The sequence below is a fragment of the Podarcis vaucheri genome (genome assembly GCF_965113315.1).
Source record: "Podarcis vaucheri genome assembly, chromosome: Z".
NCBI lineage: Eukaryota > Metazoa > Chordata > Lepidosauria > Squamata > Lacertidae > Podarcis > Podarcis vaucheri.
In genome coordinates this window covers 36,615,405-36,628,158 of record NC_138758.1, presented here as the reverse complement: position 1 = coordinate 36,628,158, position 12,754 = coordinate 36,615,405, and the positions used below count along the sequence as shown (strand labels likewise).

At 50.3% G+C, this 12,754-nt stretch overlaps 1 protein-coding gene across 2 annotated transcripts in view; it reads right to left on the bottom strand.

Annotated features, from left to right (window-relative positions):
• The window catches only part of ABL1 (ABL proto-oncogene 1, non-receptor tyrosine kinase), a 130,490-nt gene that overhangs the window by 35,138 nt on the left and 82,598 nt on the right, over positions 1-12,754 (bottom strand). For both annotated transcript variants that reach the window (XM_082207810.1, XM_082207811.1), the window contains exon 4: positions 8,896-9,168. In XM_082207810.1, the coding sequence (XP_082063936.1) occupies positions 8,896-9,168 (273 nt within the window). The remainder of the gene's footprint in view (positions 1-8,895; positions 9,169-12,754) is intronic.

The following is a 12,754-nucleotide window of genomic DNA, read 5'->3' as shown; positions in this document are numbered from 1 at the left end:
AGAGGGAGAGAAAGAAAAAGCCGCTTTATATTATTTTAGTCCCAGCTTCCAGTCATCCTTCATTAAGTATTTATCTGGCGTTTAGGAATTGGCGGCGGAGCGTGGCAAAGTACCCGCTTTCGACTCAGAAAAACAGGGAGATTTTACGATAGAATGCATAACTGAAACATCTAAGAGAAATCAGCTTCCCAGAGCGGGAAGAGGTGGTTTGCGGGAGGAGGGAAGTTACCCGTGGAAATGGCAAGCCTGCCCTCCACCACCCAAAAAAGCTACAAAGCAGTATGGCATGACTGGGATAGTGGTGGAGGCATATTTCTCACATGATTAAATTCTGCAATCCAGAACTGTGTCAAGGGCTGAAATACAGTGGGCATTTGGCATTGCAGACCAACAGGTCTAAAGGACTTGTGGGTATTCAGATTCCTTTCCTTTATCTGAACTGAAGATACTAGACCTGGGGAATCTGCTGCAACCTCCTCCTTTGCATAGTTTATGTGAAGTTGTTAGGAAACCCTCTATTCCCCTCACATATACTTGGGTTAAATGTTCCTAAAAATGTATATATAAGTGATAATAACATATAAAGTGTGTTACACAGCTCCTGCTACCTTCCTTACAGACTCTCCCCGATGTTAAGTTCTGCGGTTCCAGCTCCCCATAGAAGCTCAGAGTGGTAGTGGTGGTGGTTTCATGACTGAGGGGTCTGATACTGCTTAAGATGTATAGCACAGACTGAGCCAAAGACTAACCATTTTCATTACACCATAAGAAGCACTTTGCAGAACAGATCCCATTCCATCAGATGCAGAGAACATAAGAAGAGCTTATGCTGAATCAGGCCAGTGGCCCATGTAGTCCAACATCCAATTTTCATCCAGATGTTCAGACAGAGCTTTGAAAACTAAGGAGCAGACAACGCTGACCACTGGGCAAACTAGATTCTAATTGCTGTCTCTCAATACATTCTGATATATTATTACTTATTGTTTTTAACTAATTTGTTTTTATTGTTTCATATTTTATAAATATGTTATTAATGTTGTAAGCTCCTTTGAATCCTAATTTGAGAGAAAGGCAGGATACATATACATTAAATACTGCTGCTGCTACTGCTACTAATAGATTGTGGAAGGCGTTCCCCATGAGGTGCACATTGTCATTCACTTTTTGAGAGGAATTTGAAAACATTCCTGTCAGGGGTTCAGGAGCAGAGACGCAGAGAAGGGAGGGGGCAAAGAGCGAGGGGGAGGAATCCGAAGGGAAAATGAGTGATGATGACGACCCGAGATCTCCAAGCCTAAGCAGTGAGTCAGAGGACTCCCAAAAGGGAGCCCCAGTGAGCAGAGCAAGGGGGGGATCCGGGGGGACACCCCAGGAGGAAGGGAACAGAGGAGATTCAGAGAGTAGCAGCTGGAAGTCGGGACCCACGCTCAAGACTGAGAGCAGCAGGGAGGAAGGTAGCCAGGCATCGGGTTCCGGAGGCTGTCAGCAGGAGGGAGGGCACGAGTCAGGGGTGGTCACGCCCTCCTCAGAGAGCGAGGCAACGGTTAAGAGGAAAGTAGAGAGTTGGGCGCGCGCGCCAAGTTCAAATGCAGCGGAAGCTGGAGCAGTAAGCAGCCCGGAGAGTGAGCCAGGTCCCAAAGCCCGCCGTAAGGAGGCAGAAGGATCAGGGGGGTCAGCGTCAGAGGAGAGTAGAAGGGAGGAGGCCCAGGGGGGCAGAAGGACCCAGAGACGTAGGGAGAGGCGAAGGAGGTGGAGCAAGGCTAGGGTATTAAGCTGGTGTGCAAGAGGCGGGGACTCAGACGGGTCTTCGCCGACCTAGGGCAGAAGGTGTAGAGCTGCACGCTGCAGTTCGGAAATGAAACCTGTAACTTAATAAAGACTCTTATAAAGTGAACGCTGGCGGACTTGGTCCTATGTGAGCTGGGACTGGGTGGCAGCTCTGACAGTAAGACCCGTCTCTCAAAAGCTTCGGACACCTGATATCTCGCAGCGGAGAGAGAGGCAGCTGGAGGAGGGGATCGGTGTTTGGGAGCAAGCTCACGACGGTTAGCAGAGATGACGGAAGCAGAGACAGTTGCAGCGCTGCAACAGGCAGTTACCCAATTGAACGCGGAGGTACTGGCGTCCAAGAAGAGGGAGGAGGATGCGGCAGCCGCCTACAGAGATCTCCACGCCAGGTTTGAAGCATGGGTTAAACACGGGCAGCCAGGACCCAGACCGGAGGGGGTTGGGTTGGCACGGAGAGCAGGAGGGCTTGTGGCTCACTTCGATGGGAATTTACAACAGTACCCCAATTTTCGAGCAGACGTAATGTGCGCACTGCAACTGCTGGCAAAAGACTTTAGAGATGAGGAAGAGAAAGTGGGGTTCATACTATCCCATTTGCATGGGGATGCTAAAGCGTGGCTACGCAATTTGTGGAGGGATAAAGATCCGGCGCTTCAGAATGCAGATGCCTTTATCAAAGCGATGGATGCGTGCTTTTTGTCTACTATTGATGTGGATCTTGCCCGACGGGAGATTCATGGACTAAAACAAGGGAGGGCAAGCGTCCGGCAGTACCACGCCCGCTTTTTTGCGCTGGTCAGTGCCTTAGAGTGGGACCGGGATTCGCCCCCTGTCAGAGACCTGTTCTGGGAGGGTCTAAGCTCTGCGGTCAAGGATGAGATTGCAAGGGGGGAGAGGCCCCGAAGCACGCAGGAGGTGGTCCAAAGGGCGCTGACTGTGGGGGTGAGGCTGGAAGAACGTCCATGGTGCAGAGATGAAGGACGTGGAGGGCGCGAAGCAGCGAGAAGTTTCTCTTTCATTCCAAGAGAAGCAGCGCGTGCGCAATCCACACCTCCGCCTGGAGGGGGAGGGGAACCGATGGAGGTTGGAGGTGCAAGGGCTCAGTCAGCAGCCAGAGCCCAAGCACCGACAGCAGTGAAAGCGAAGCCTCCTAGAGGGAACAGGAAGTGTTACATCTGCGAGGATCCAGGCCATTTGGCGAAAGAGTGTCCCCGGAGGCTCCACAAGCACACTGCAGCCTCAGCAATGGTGACTGCAGCAACGCAGCAAGGAGAACCACAGCAGGGAAACGACGATGTCTGGCTGGAGACAGAGGCACTGGGGCCCAGCCAGACGCATCAGTGAAGCAGTCCCCAGCGATCTTGCAACCCACGGACCCCCTCCCACCCAAACCAGTAGTGCAGCTCACAGCATCTCTCCAGCTACCCAATGGCGTCACTATCGAAGTGCCGCTTTCTGTGGATTCTGGAAGCAACGCAGACTTTATAGCGCAGGATTTTGTGGAGCAGCACGCTATACAGCTACTGCCTGCCACTCTGCCCCTGCAAGTCGTCACAGTGGATGGCAGAGAGTTGCTAGGGGGGCAGGTGGTGAAGCAAACGCCACCGATGGTGATGCGCCTTGGCAACCACAGGGAAGTCATCAGTTTTAATGTCACCCAACTGTCGGACATGCCCATTGTGTTGGGCATGAGTTGGCTGGACAGGCACAGTCCGACACTGGCTTGGTACCAGAGACAGCTGATCTTCGGCTCCTCTTATTGCGCAGAACACTGCATCCTGCCCAGACAGGAGGGAGAGGAGGAGGAATCACAACTGCAGTTGGGAACGTTGCAAGCAGTCCCCCACAAATACGCAGACTTTCTGGAGGTCTTCTGCGAGAAAGAGGCTGACAAGCTACCACCGCACAGGCAATATGACTGCAAGATTGACCTCCTACCAGGGGCGACGCTGCCGAAAGGGAAGCTGTATTCCATGTCTGAGGACGAATTACAGGAACTCAAACAGTTCATAGATCACAATTTGCAGCGCGGTTTCATCCGGGAGTCCAGGGCAGTAGGGGGCAGTCCTGTTTTCTTCGTGAAGAAGAAAGACACGCCCCAAAAAAGACTGGTGGTGGATTTTCGCCTCTTAAACAAGATGACCAAGCCTTCTGATTTCCCCATGCCCAGGATTGACGACCTACTAGCGACGGTGCGCAAGGGACGCGTGTTCACCAAGTTGGACCTGCGAGGTGCGTACAATCTCATCCGCATGAGGGAGGGCGATGAGTGGAAGACAGCCATGTTCACGCCTCTGGGCACCTACGAATACAGAGTGATGCCGTTTGGATTGCAAAACGGTTCTCACTGTTTCCAAGCTTTCATGCATCATGTGTTGGCGGGACTCCTTTACAAGAAGTGCGTCTGCTTTCTGGATGACATCCTGATATTCTCCGAATCGCAGCAAGCCCATGACCAAGATGTTCGGGAGGTGCTGAAGAGGCTGCAGCAGCATAGACTGTACGCCAAACTGGAGAAGTGCCAGTTCGACACGACGGAGGTGGATTTCTTGGGTTACAAGTTGTCGGACAAGGGGCTAGCCATGGACAGCGCCAAGGTTCGTGCGGTGTTGGATTGGAAGAGCCCGCGCAACCGGAAGGAGGTCCAGCGGTTTGTCGGCTTCGCCAACTTCTATCGCAAGTTTATCAAGGGGTTCGCGATGCAGACGGCGGCCATTACGGACACGCTAAGCTCCAAGAAAAAGAAATTCATCTGGACGGAGCAGGCGGAGCAGTCCTTTCAAGCACTCAAGCGTCTCTTCGCGTCGGAAGAGCAACTGCTGCATATCGACCCCAGCAGACCGATGCGGGTAGAGACAGACGCGTCCGATAGAGCAGTGGGAGCTGTCCTGCTGCAAAGGGACCCACAGGGGGTCTGGAGGCCGGGAGCGTTCTACTCCAGAAAGCTCAGCAAGTCGGAGCAGAACTACACCATCTGGGACAGGGAGTTGCTGGCCATTCATGCAGCTTTCAAGGCGTGGAGGCACTTCCTGATCGGCGCCAAGCACACGGTGCAGGTCTGCACGGATCACAAGAATCTGGAGCACTGGCGCACGGCTCAGTTCCTGAACCAGAGGCAGATACGTTGGGCGGAGTTCTTTGCTGACTTCAATTTCCGAATAGAGTACGTCCCAGGCGACACCAACGTCATGGCGGATGCACTGTCCCGCAAACCGCAATACCTCGAAGAGGCGACGCCAGCGGCAGCCATGCACATCTTCGCGCCAACAGCGTGGGCGTGCGCTTCAGCCACAGTAGACCTGGATGCGGTGCGGCGGGCGTTGCAGGACGACTCCTTCGCGCAGGCGAAGATGGCAGAGGTGCACAAGGGCACGGCGAAGGGCGACGAGTTCCAGATACGAGACGGCTTGCTCTTACGTAAAGGGGCCATCTACGTGCCGGGAGACGAACTTCGCGCCAGGGTACTGCAGCAGCTGCACGACGCACCCACGGCCGGGCACTTTGGCACGGAAAAAACGGTGGAATTAGTCGCAAGGGACTTTTGGTGGCCCAGACTGAGAGGGGAAGTCGCGGACTACGTTGCGAGGTGCGACACCTGCCAGAGGGCCAAACCGGTGCACAAACCACCGGCGGGACTGCTGGAACCGCTGCAAACGCCGTTTGAACCGTGGGAGAGGGTGGCCCTGGACTTTGTTACGGATCTACCCAGCTCGAGAGGCAAGACAGCTGTACTAGTGGTGGTGGACTTGTTCACCAAGATGGCACATTTCATTCCGTGTGCGAAGGTGGCCACGGCGGAACAAACCGCCAAACTGTTCATAGATCACGTGTTCAAAGTGCATGGTCTGCCGCGGTCTATCCTGTCCGACCGCGGGCGCCAGTTCGTCTCGAATTTCTGGCAGAAGCTGATGAGTTTTCTAAATGTCAAGGTCGATCTGGCATCAGCAAGACACCCGCAGACCAACGGGCAAGCAGAGAGGGTCAATGCCATCATGCAGCAGTACCTGAGATGCTATGCCAATCAACAACCTGCGACCTGGGTGGATTACCTGCCGCTCGCCGAGTTCGCTTACAACAACACGAAGCACGTGTCCACAGGGGTGACGCCGTTCTTCGCCAACAATGGGAGGAATCCCAGAACCTTCCCGGGACGGGAGAGAGTGGGGGACGGAGAACCACAGACGGCGGACGCGTTCGCGTCAGAGTTGCAGGCGGTACACGATCAACTCAGACGGCAGCTGGAGCTAGCTAAGCACGCCTACAAGGTGCAAGCTGACAAGCACAGGCGGGTTGGCGAAGAGATCCAAGTGGGAGACTGGGTCTGGTTGGCAGCCCACGCAGTGCCGACCAGGTCACTAGCCAAGAAGAAGTTGGGGCACAAGCAAATTGGTCCGTACCAAGTCGAAGCACAGATCAACCCGGTAGCCTTCCGACTGGTGCTGCCGGAGGGTTCCAGAATGCATCCGGTGTTCCACAGGTCGGTGCTCACTCCCTACAAGGCAACTCACAGATTCCAGGAGCCAGGGACGGCACCGAGTCCGTTCCGGGAGCGGACGGAGACGCGAGGGGTGACGCAGCAAGACCTCATCAACGAGGTCACGGAGATTTTGGACTCCAGATGGGGGGAAGAGGGAGTCGAATACCTCCTAGCCAGAGAGGGCACCCGGGCCAGCGCCAATAGCTGGGTGCCAGACTACGCTTTGGAGGAACCCCTGCTCAAGGACGAGTTTCATGCCCTTTTCCCACACAGACCCATGCCAGCGAGCTTCTTCGACGACTGGCTGTTCACGCCCACACTTTCTTCCAGCACGTTCCATGGATTCGACTCGGACGGGGAACCCGCGCTGAGCACCCGTTCCCCAGAAGGATCGCCGGCGGGTTCGGCGTCAGACACCTCGTATTGGTGGGACGATCGACCGGAGGAGCAATGGCGCCGGAAGTGGCTGGAGATGCCAGGTCGAGCGACCGACGCAGAGACTGACATGGACGTGTTCGGGGAGGACCTTGGGTTCGAGCACGGCGGTACAGAGATGGAAGCGGAACAGGTCAACGTCGGCGACCGCGAGGAGGAAGACTCGGAGGTCTTCAGTTGGCGGCCAACCACGGGGAGCGAACTGTATCCGGCATTCCCTCCCGTGATGATGGAGCACCCAGCACCCACACCTGAAAGCGGGGAGGGGGGAAGGGGGGGCTTCGAGGGGGGGATGGATGTCAGGGGTTCAGGAGCAGAGACGCAGAGAAGGGAGGGGGCAAAGAGCGAGGGGGAGGAATCCGAAGGGAAAATGAGTGATGATGACGACCCGAGATCTCCAAGCCTAAGCAGTGAGTCAGAGGACTCCCAAAAGGGAGCCCCAGTGAGCAGAGCAAGGGGGGGATCCGGGGGGACACCCCAGGAGGAAGGGAACAGAGGAGATTCAGAGAGTAGCAGCTGGAAGTCGGGACCCACGCTCAAGACTGAGAGCAGCAGGGAGGAAGGTAGCCAGGCATCGGGTTCCGGAGGCTGTCAGCAGGAGGGAGGGCACGAGTCAGGGGTGGTCACGCCCTCCTCAGAGAGCGAGGCAACGGTTAAGAGGAAAGTAGAGAGTTGGGCGCGCGCGCCAAGTTCAAATGCAGCGGAAGCTGGAGCAGTAAGCAGCCCGGAGAGTGAGCCAGGTCCCAAAGCCCGCCGCAAGGAGGCAGAAGGATCAGGGGGGTCAGCGTCAGAGGAGAGTAGAAGGGAGGAGGCCCAGGGGGGCAGAAGGACCCAGAGACGTAGGGAGAGGCGAAGGAGGTGGAGCAAGGCTAGGGTATTAAGCTGGTGTGCAAGAGGCGGGGACTCAGACGGGTCTTCGCCGACCTAGGGCAGAAGGTGTAGAGCTGCACGCTGCAGTTCGGAAATGAAACCTGTAACTTAATAAAGACTCTTATAAAGTGAACGCTGGCGGACTTGGTCCTATGTGAGCTGGGACTGGGTGGCAGCTCTGACAATTCCTATTTACCTAGTTGCATTTGATGACTGAAGAATACTGTTCCTGGTCACGCTGAGATTTCTGGATGAAAGTACAGTTTTGTTTTTTATTCTTTTAAAGTAAGTAAAACAACTGCCCAGGGAGCGCAATGTATCTGTTAATGGAGGCTATATCTGCAGCAATCAGAAACGGAACATTTCTCTCCCCCCCTGCCCCCAAAGTCTTATAATCTGCATGGTTAGAACACTAGGTGTCACTGTCTGCATATGCTTTTAAAAAAGAATCCACAAAGCCAACTTGAGGAATTTGCTTCTCTAGGGGTACAAATCAGAGGTGGGAAAACAACTCAGCAGTTCAAATGCAAATCCTAAGAACATAAAAAGAGCGCCCAACTAGCCCAGCATCTTCTCACACTGGGTAACCAGATGCCTGCAGAGGAGACTTGCAGGAAGGATCTGAGCACAAGAGCACTCTCCCCTCCTGTTATTTCCAGAAACTGGTATCCAGGAACACTGCTGCCTCTGACAGTGGAGGTAGAGTGTAGAAACTATTTTAAATCTTTGAAAGCAATTAAAATAAACATGAAGATAAAACACAGGTCAACATTCTACATATCAGGGCTTTGCCTAAACAAAAATGTTTCTTCCACGCGCCCAAGAGAGAACAGTGAAGGTGCAAACCTTCTGACAGTGAAGGTGGAACATAGCAATCAGGGTGATCAGCCACTCATAGCCCTCTCCTCCACCAATTTGTCTAATCATCTTTTAAATCCATCCAGGTTGGTGGCCTTCACTGTTTCCTGTGGGAGCGAGTTCCATAGTTTAACTGTGAAGAAGTCCTTTCTTTTATTTGTCCTGAATCTTCCAACATTCAGCTGCATTGCATTCCCACAGGTATCACAAGAGAAGGAGAAAAACTACTCCCTAACCACTTTCTCCATGCTGTGCATAGTTTCATAAACTTCCATCATGTCACCTCTTTCTCACCTTTTCTCTAAACTAAAAAGTCCCAAATGCTGCAAACTTTCTTCATTAGGGGAGTCTGTACCTTTTTGGGCCTTCTAAGAGTGGTGAATTTTTCCTCTTTAAAAGGGCAGTGGTTACGAAACAGAAGAGTGGTAGAAAGAGAGAAGAGAAGAAAAGGTTTCAGTACCTACCTTTAAGGTCTTCACCGCCACTGTGAGGTTATACTTCTTCCAGACGCCTTCATATACCTCGCCATACTGGCCCCCTCCAAGTTTGTGCTTCATGGTGATGTCCGTCCGTTCAATCTCCCACTTGTCGTAGTTGGGGGACACACCATAGATTGTGGGTTTGTTGCGCTTGGGGGCCGGGTAGTGCAGAGTGGTGATCAGCCCATCTGCCACGGTTGAGTGATGGTGGACCAGCTCAGCCAAAGTGTTGAAGCGGCTCTCCGAAGACACGTAGAGCTGGGAGCAAAAGCAGAGAGGAAGAGAGAGTCACCACAACTCCATGTTGTTATTATGCTGCTGATTTACACAAAAATTGCATGTTTATTCATTTACATGGTACATATTTATACAGTTACTAGTTTATTATTGCTGTCAACCGCCATGGTCATATCAACCACAGATAAAATATATGCACTAATACAATATTAAAAATAACTTAAACCAAAATACATATTTGCATCAAAATATAGTAATAGTAATAATAAAACATCATCAAAAGGTTAGAAAAGATTACAATATGAAAGGTTAAAGGAACCAATACATTAAAATCATCAAATTAAACCTCTAAATTAAATCATCCAATTAAAACTTATTATCATAATTAATTTATTAATCACCTTCCAAACCACCATATCAAGGTGATTCATGTTTAAGATAATAAAAAAGTTAACAACTCACAAATGATGAACACTTTTTTTTTTTAAGACTAAAACCCTAAGAAGTGAACATGCATGGTAAAAGACCCCTTTGTCTAGCTGTGAAAGCCTGTCAGAACAAAAATGTTTCCAGGAAGTACAGAGAGCGGGCCCCTGTCGTTTCTTGACAGAAATGTCATTTCACAGAACAGGAGCAGCCACACTAAAGGCCATGCTCAGAGTTACTGCAGAGACGTCTTCCGAGAGCTTTGGAACTTGCAGACCACAAGAATATATGGGGTGCATAAGGGATAAGGCAGTCTCTCAAGTTATTCCTAAAAGCTTTCCTACATATTTATATTTTTATCATACAGGCAATTAATGTACTGACTTAGCAGTATATAAATATATTTATCAGTAAATAAAATAAATAAATATTCTTTTGTAAAAAAAAAAGATTTGCATATCGCAATTTAATAAAAGCAACAGCAACATCAGGGAGGTTTCAAGCAACTGTAATATAATAAAAGCTAACCACAAATTAAAACAGATTGCCAGCTAACTATTAAAGGAAAATGTTTTCCTGTAATTATCTGCATAAGGAAAGTTTTCAGTGAACGTTTGAAGGTTAATATAGAAGGCGCCTGCTTGAATCTCTCTGTTGGAAGAGCATTCCACAGGAGTGAGCCAATAATACCGAAGGCTCTGTTTCATATTGATGTCAGATGTGCTGCTCTGCAAATTCACTGGAAACTACCTTATGCTGAGTCGGATCATTGGGTCAATCCAGCACAGGTTTGTCTACACTGACTGGCAGCAGCTCTTCTGACATTTCAGTCAGGGAATATTCCCAGGTGCACCTGGAGATGCTGGGGACTGAACCTGGAGCCTTCTGCATGCAAAGCAGATGCTCTACCAGTGAACTAAAGTCCTTTCCTCTAAGAATTATGTAAGATTCCAGTTCACATAATTTTGAAAAAATAGGAAGCTGCCTTATTTCAAGTCAGACCATAGGTTCATCTAGCTCAATACTATCCACACTTGCCAGGGTTTCAGAGAGGGAACAATCCCAACCCTATGTGAAGACACCAGGGATTGAACCTGGGACCTTTCACAGATGCAAACAGATGTTCCACCTCTGAGCTGCAGCCCTTCTAAAGCCCAGGTTCGATCCCATAAGCAATATATGAGCCTGGCATATATATCAGAGCTTGAAAACTGGGCAGACCACAAAGGAGACTGCCCCAAAAATGTTGTGCCAAGATTTTGAGCCAAGCAGACGACACTGGAGTGCATTTTTTCCATGGCCTCTCCCCTCCCCACCAGGCTTTTGCAAAAAGTAAATGTAAAAGTTTAAAGAAATGGAGTATCTCTCCCGTCTAGACCCCCATCAGATCCCACTTCTCAACTGATCCCACTTTTTGTTTAACAGTGCTGCCCCAATCCGGGACAAGCTCCATCAGAGAAAGCTTTTGGATTAGTAAGAAATCAATCTTTCAGCATGGCAGCACCACAACTTTGGAACACCCCGCCTGTTGACATCAGGCAGGTGTCTTTGCTATACTCTTTTCAATACCTCTTACAAAACATTTTGTTTTAGACAAACCTGCCTAGATATGTAGAATGCTGACATGTGTTTTAATCTGATTTTTAGCTTGTGGTTGATTTTCATTATGTTTTACAAATAATTTTATTCTTTTATTCTTTTGTAAACTGCTTTGAGGTGGGTTTTTGTTGTTGTTGTTCTTTTTACAATACCAAATTTTGCGAAATGAATAAAAAGGAATAAAAGAAAGCTGCCTTTGAACCAGTCCGGATATTTGCCCATCTGTCTATCTGTCTTTCATGCTACAAAGCTCTCTGATCCTTTAACTGGAGAGTTCAAGGACACAGCCCAGCCAGGCAAAAACACTTGGGGCAAAAGGTAAAAGGTAATGGACCCCTGGGCAGTTAAGTCCAGTCGAAGGCGACTATGGGGTGTGGCGCTCATGTCACTTCAGGCTGAGGGAGCTGGCATTTGTCCACAAACAGCTTTCCAAGTCATGTGGCCAGGATGACTAAACTGCTACTGGCGCACGGAAGACCCTGACAAGTGCCAGAGTGCATGGAAATGTTATTTACCTTCCTGCTGCAGTGGTAGCTATTTATCTACTTCCACTGGTGTGCTTTTGAACAGCTAGGTTGGCAGAAGCTGGGACAGAGCAACAGGAGCTCATCTCGTTGCGCAGATTCAAACTGACAACCTTCTGAACAACAAGCCCAAGAGGCTCAGTGGTTTAGACCATAGCACCACCCGCATCACCACTTGGGGTATAAAACAAGACCCTGGGGAGAGTTCTGAGCACTGGGCAGAAAGGCCTAGGGGGCTGAAAATATATTGATACAGTTGTAAGAACATAAGAAAAGCCTGCTGGATCAGGTCAATGGCTCATCTAGTCCAGCACCCTGATCTCAATGAAGCCAACTAGCAGGAATGACGCCCCAACAGGAACCTACAAGCAGGACTTGAGTGCAACAGCAACTCTACTCACTTGTGATTCCCAGAAACTGGTATTCAGAAGAAGTATACATACTGCCTCCAACCCGGGGGGGGGGGGGATATAAGAGCCCTACACCAGGTTCAGACCAATGGTCCATCAAGTCCAACATCCTGCTCTCACAGTGGCCAACCAAGAAGGCCATGGGAAACTCACAAGCAGGATCCAAACACAAGAGCACTCCAGTGGTTTCCAGCAACTGGCAATGAGAAGCATTTGTGCCTCCAACCATGGAGGCAGAGAATAACTACAGTGGCTAATAGCCATGCATTGCCCTCTCCTCCATGAATTTGTCACATCCTCTTTTAGAGCCATCAAAGTTGATGGCCACCACTGCCTCCTGTGGGAGTTAAGTGCTGCAGTTATTAACCTTGCACTGTGTGAATAAGTACTTTCATTTATCTTTCCTGAAACCTCCAACATTCAGCTTCACTGGCTGTCCACAAGTGCTAATGTTATAAGAGATGGAGACAGTGGCACAGTGTGGTTCTTTCTACATAGACACATACAGAGACACAACACCAAAGCTGTTGATCTAACTGGAAGAGCTTGTGAGATATTAAATTCTGCCAGCAAACTGAGAAATGAGACAGCAGACTTGGAAAGCCACAAAAGCCCAGACAGCAGGCGGGAAGGATTGCACCGTCTGTT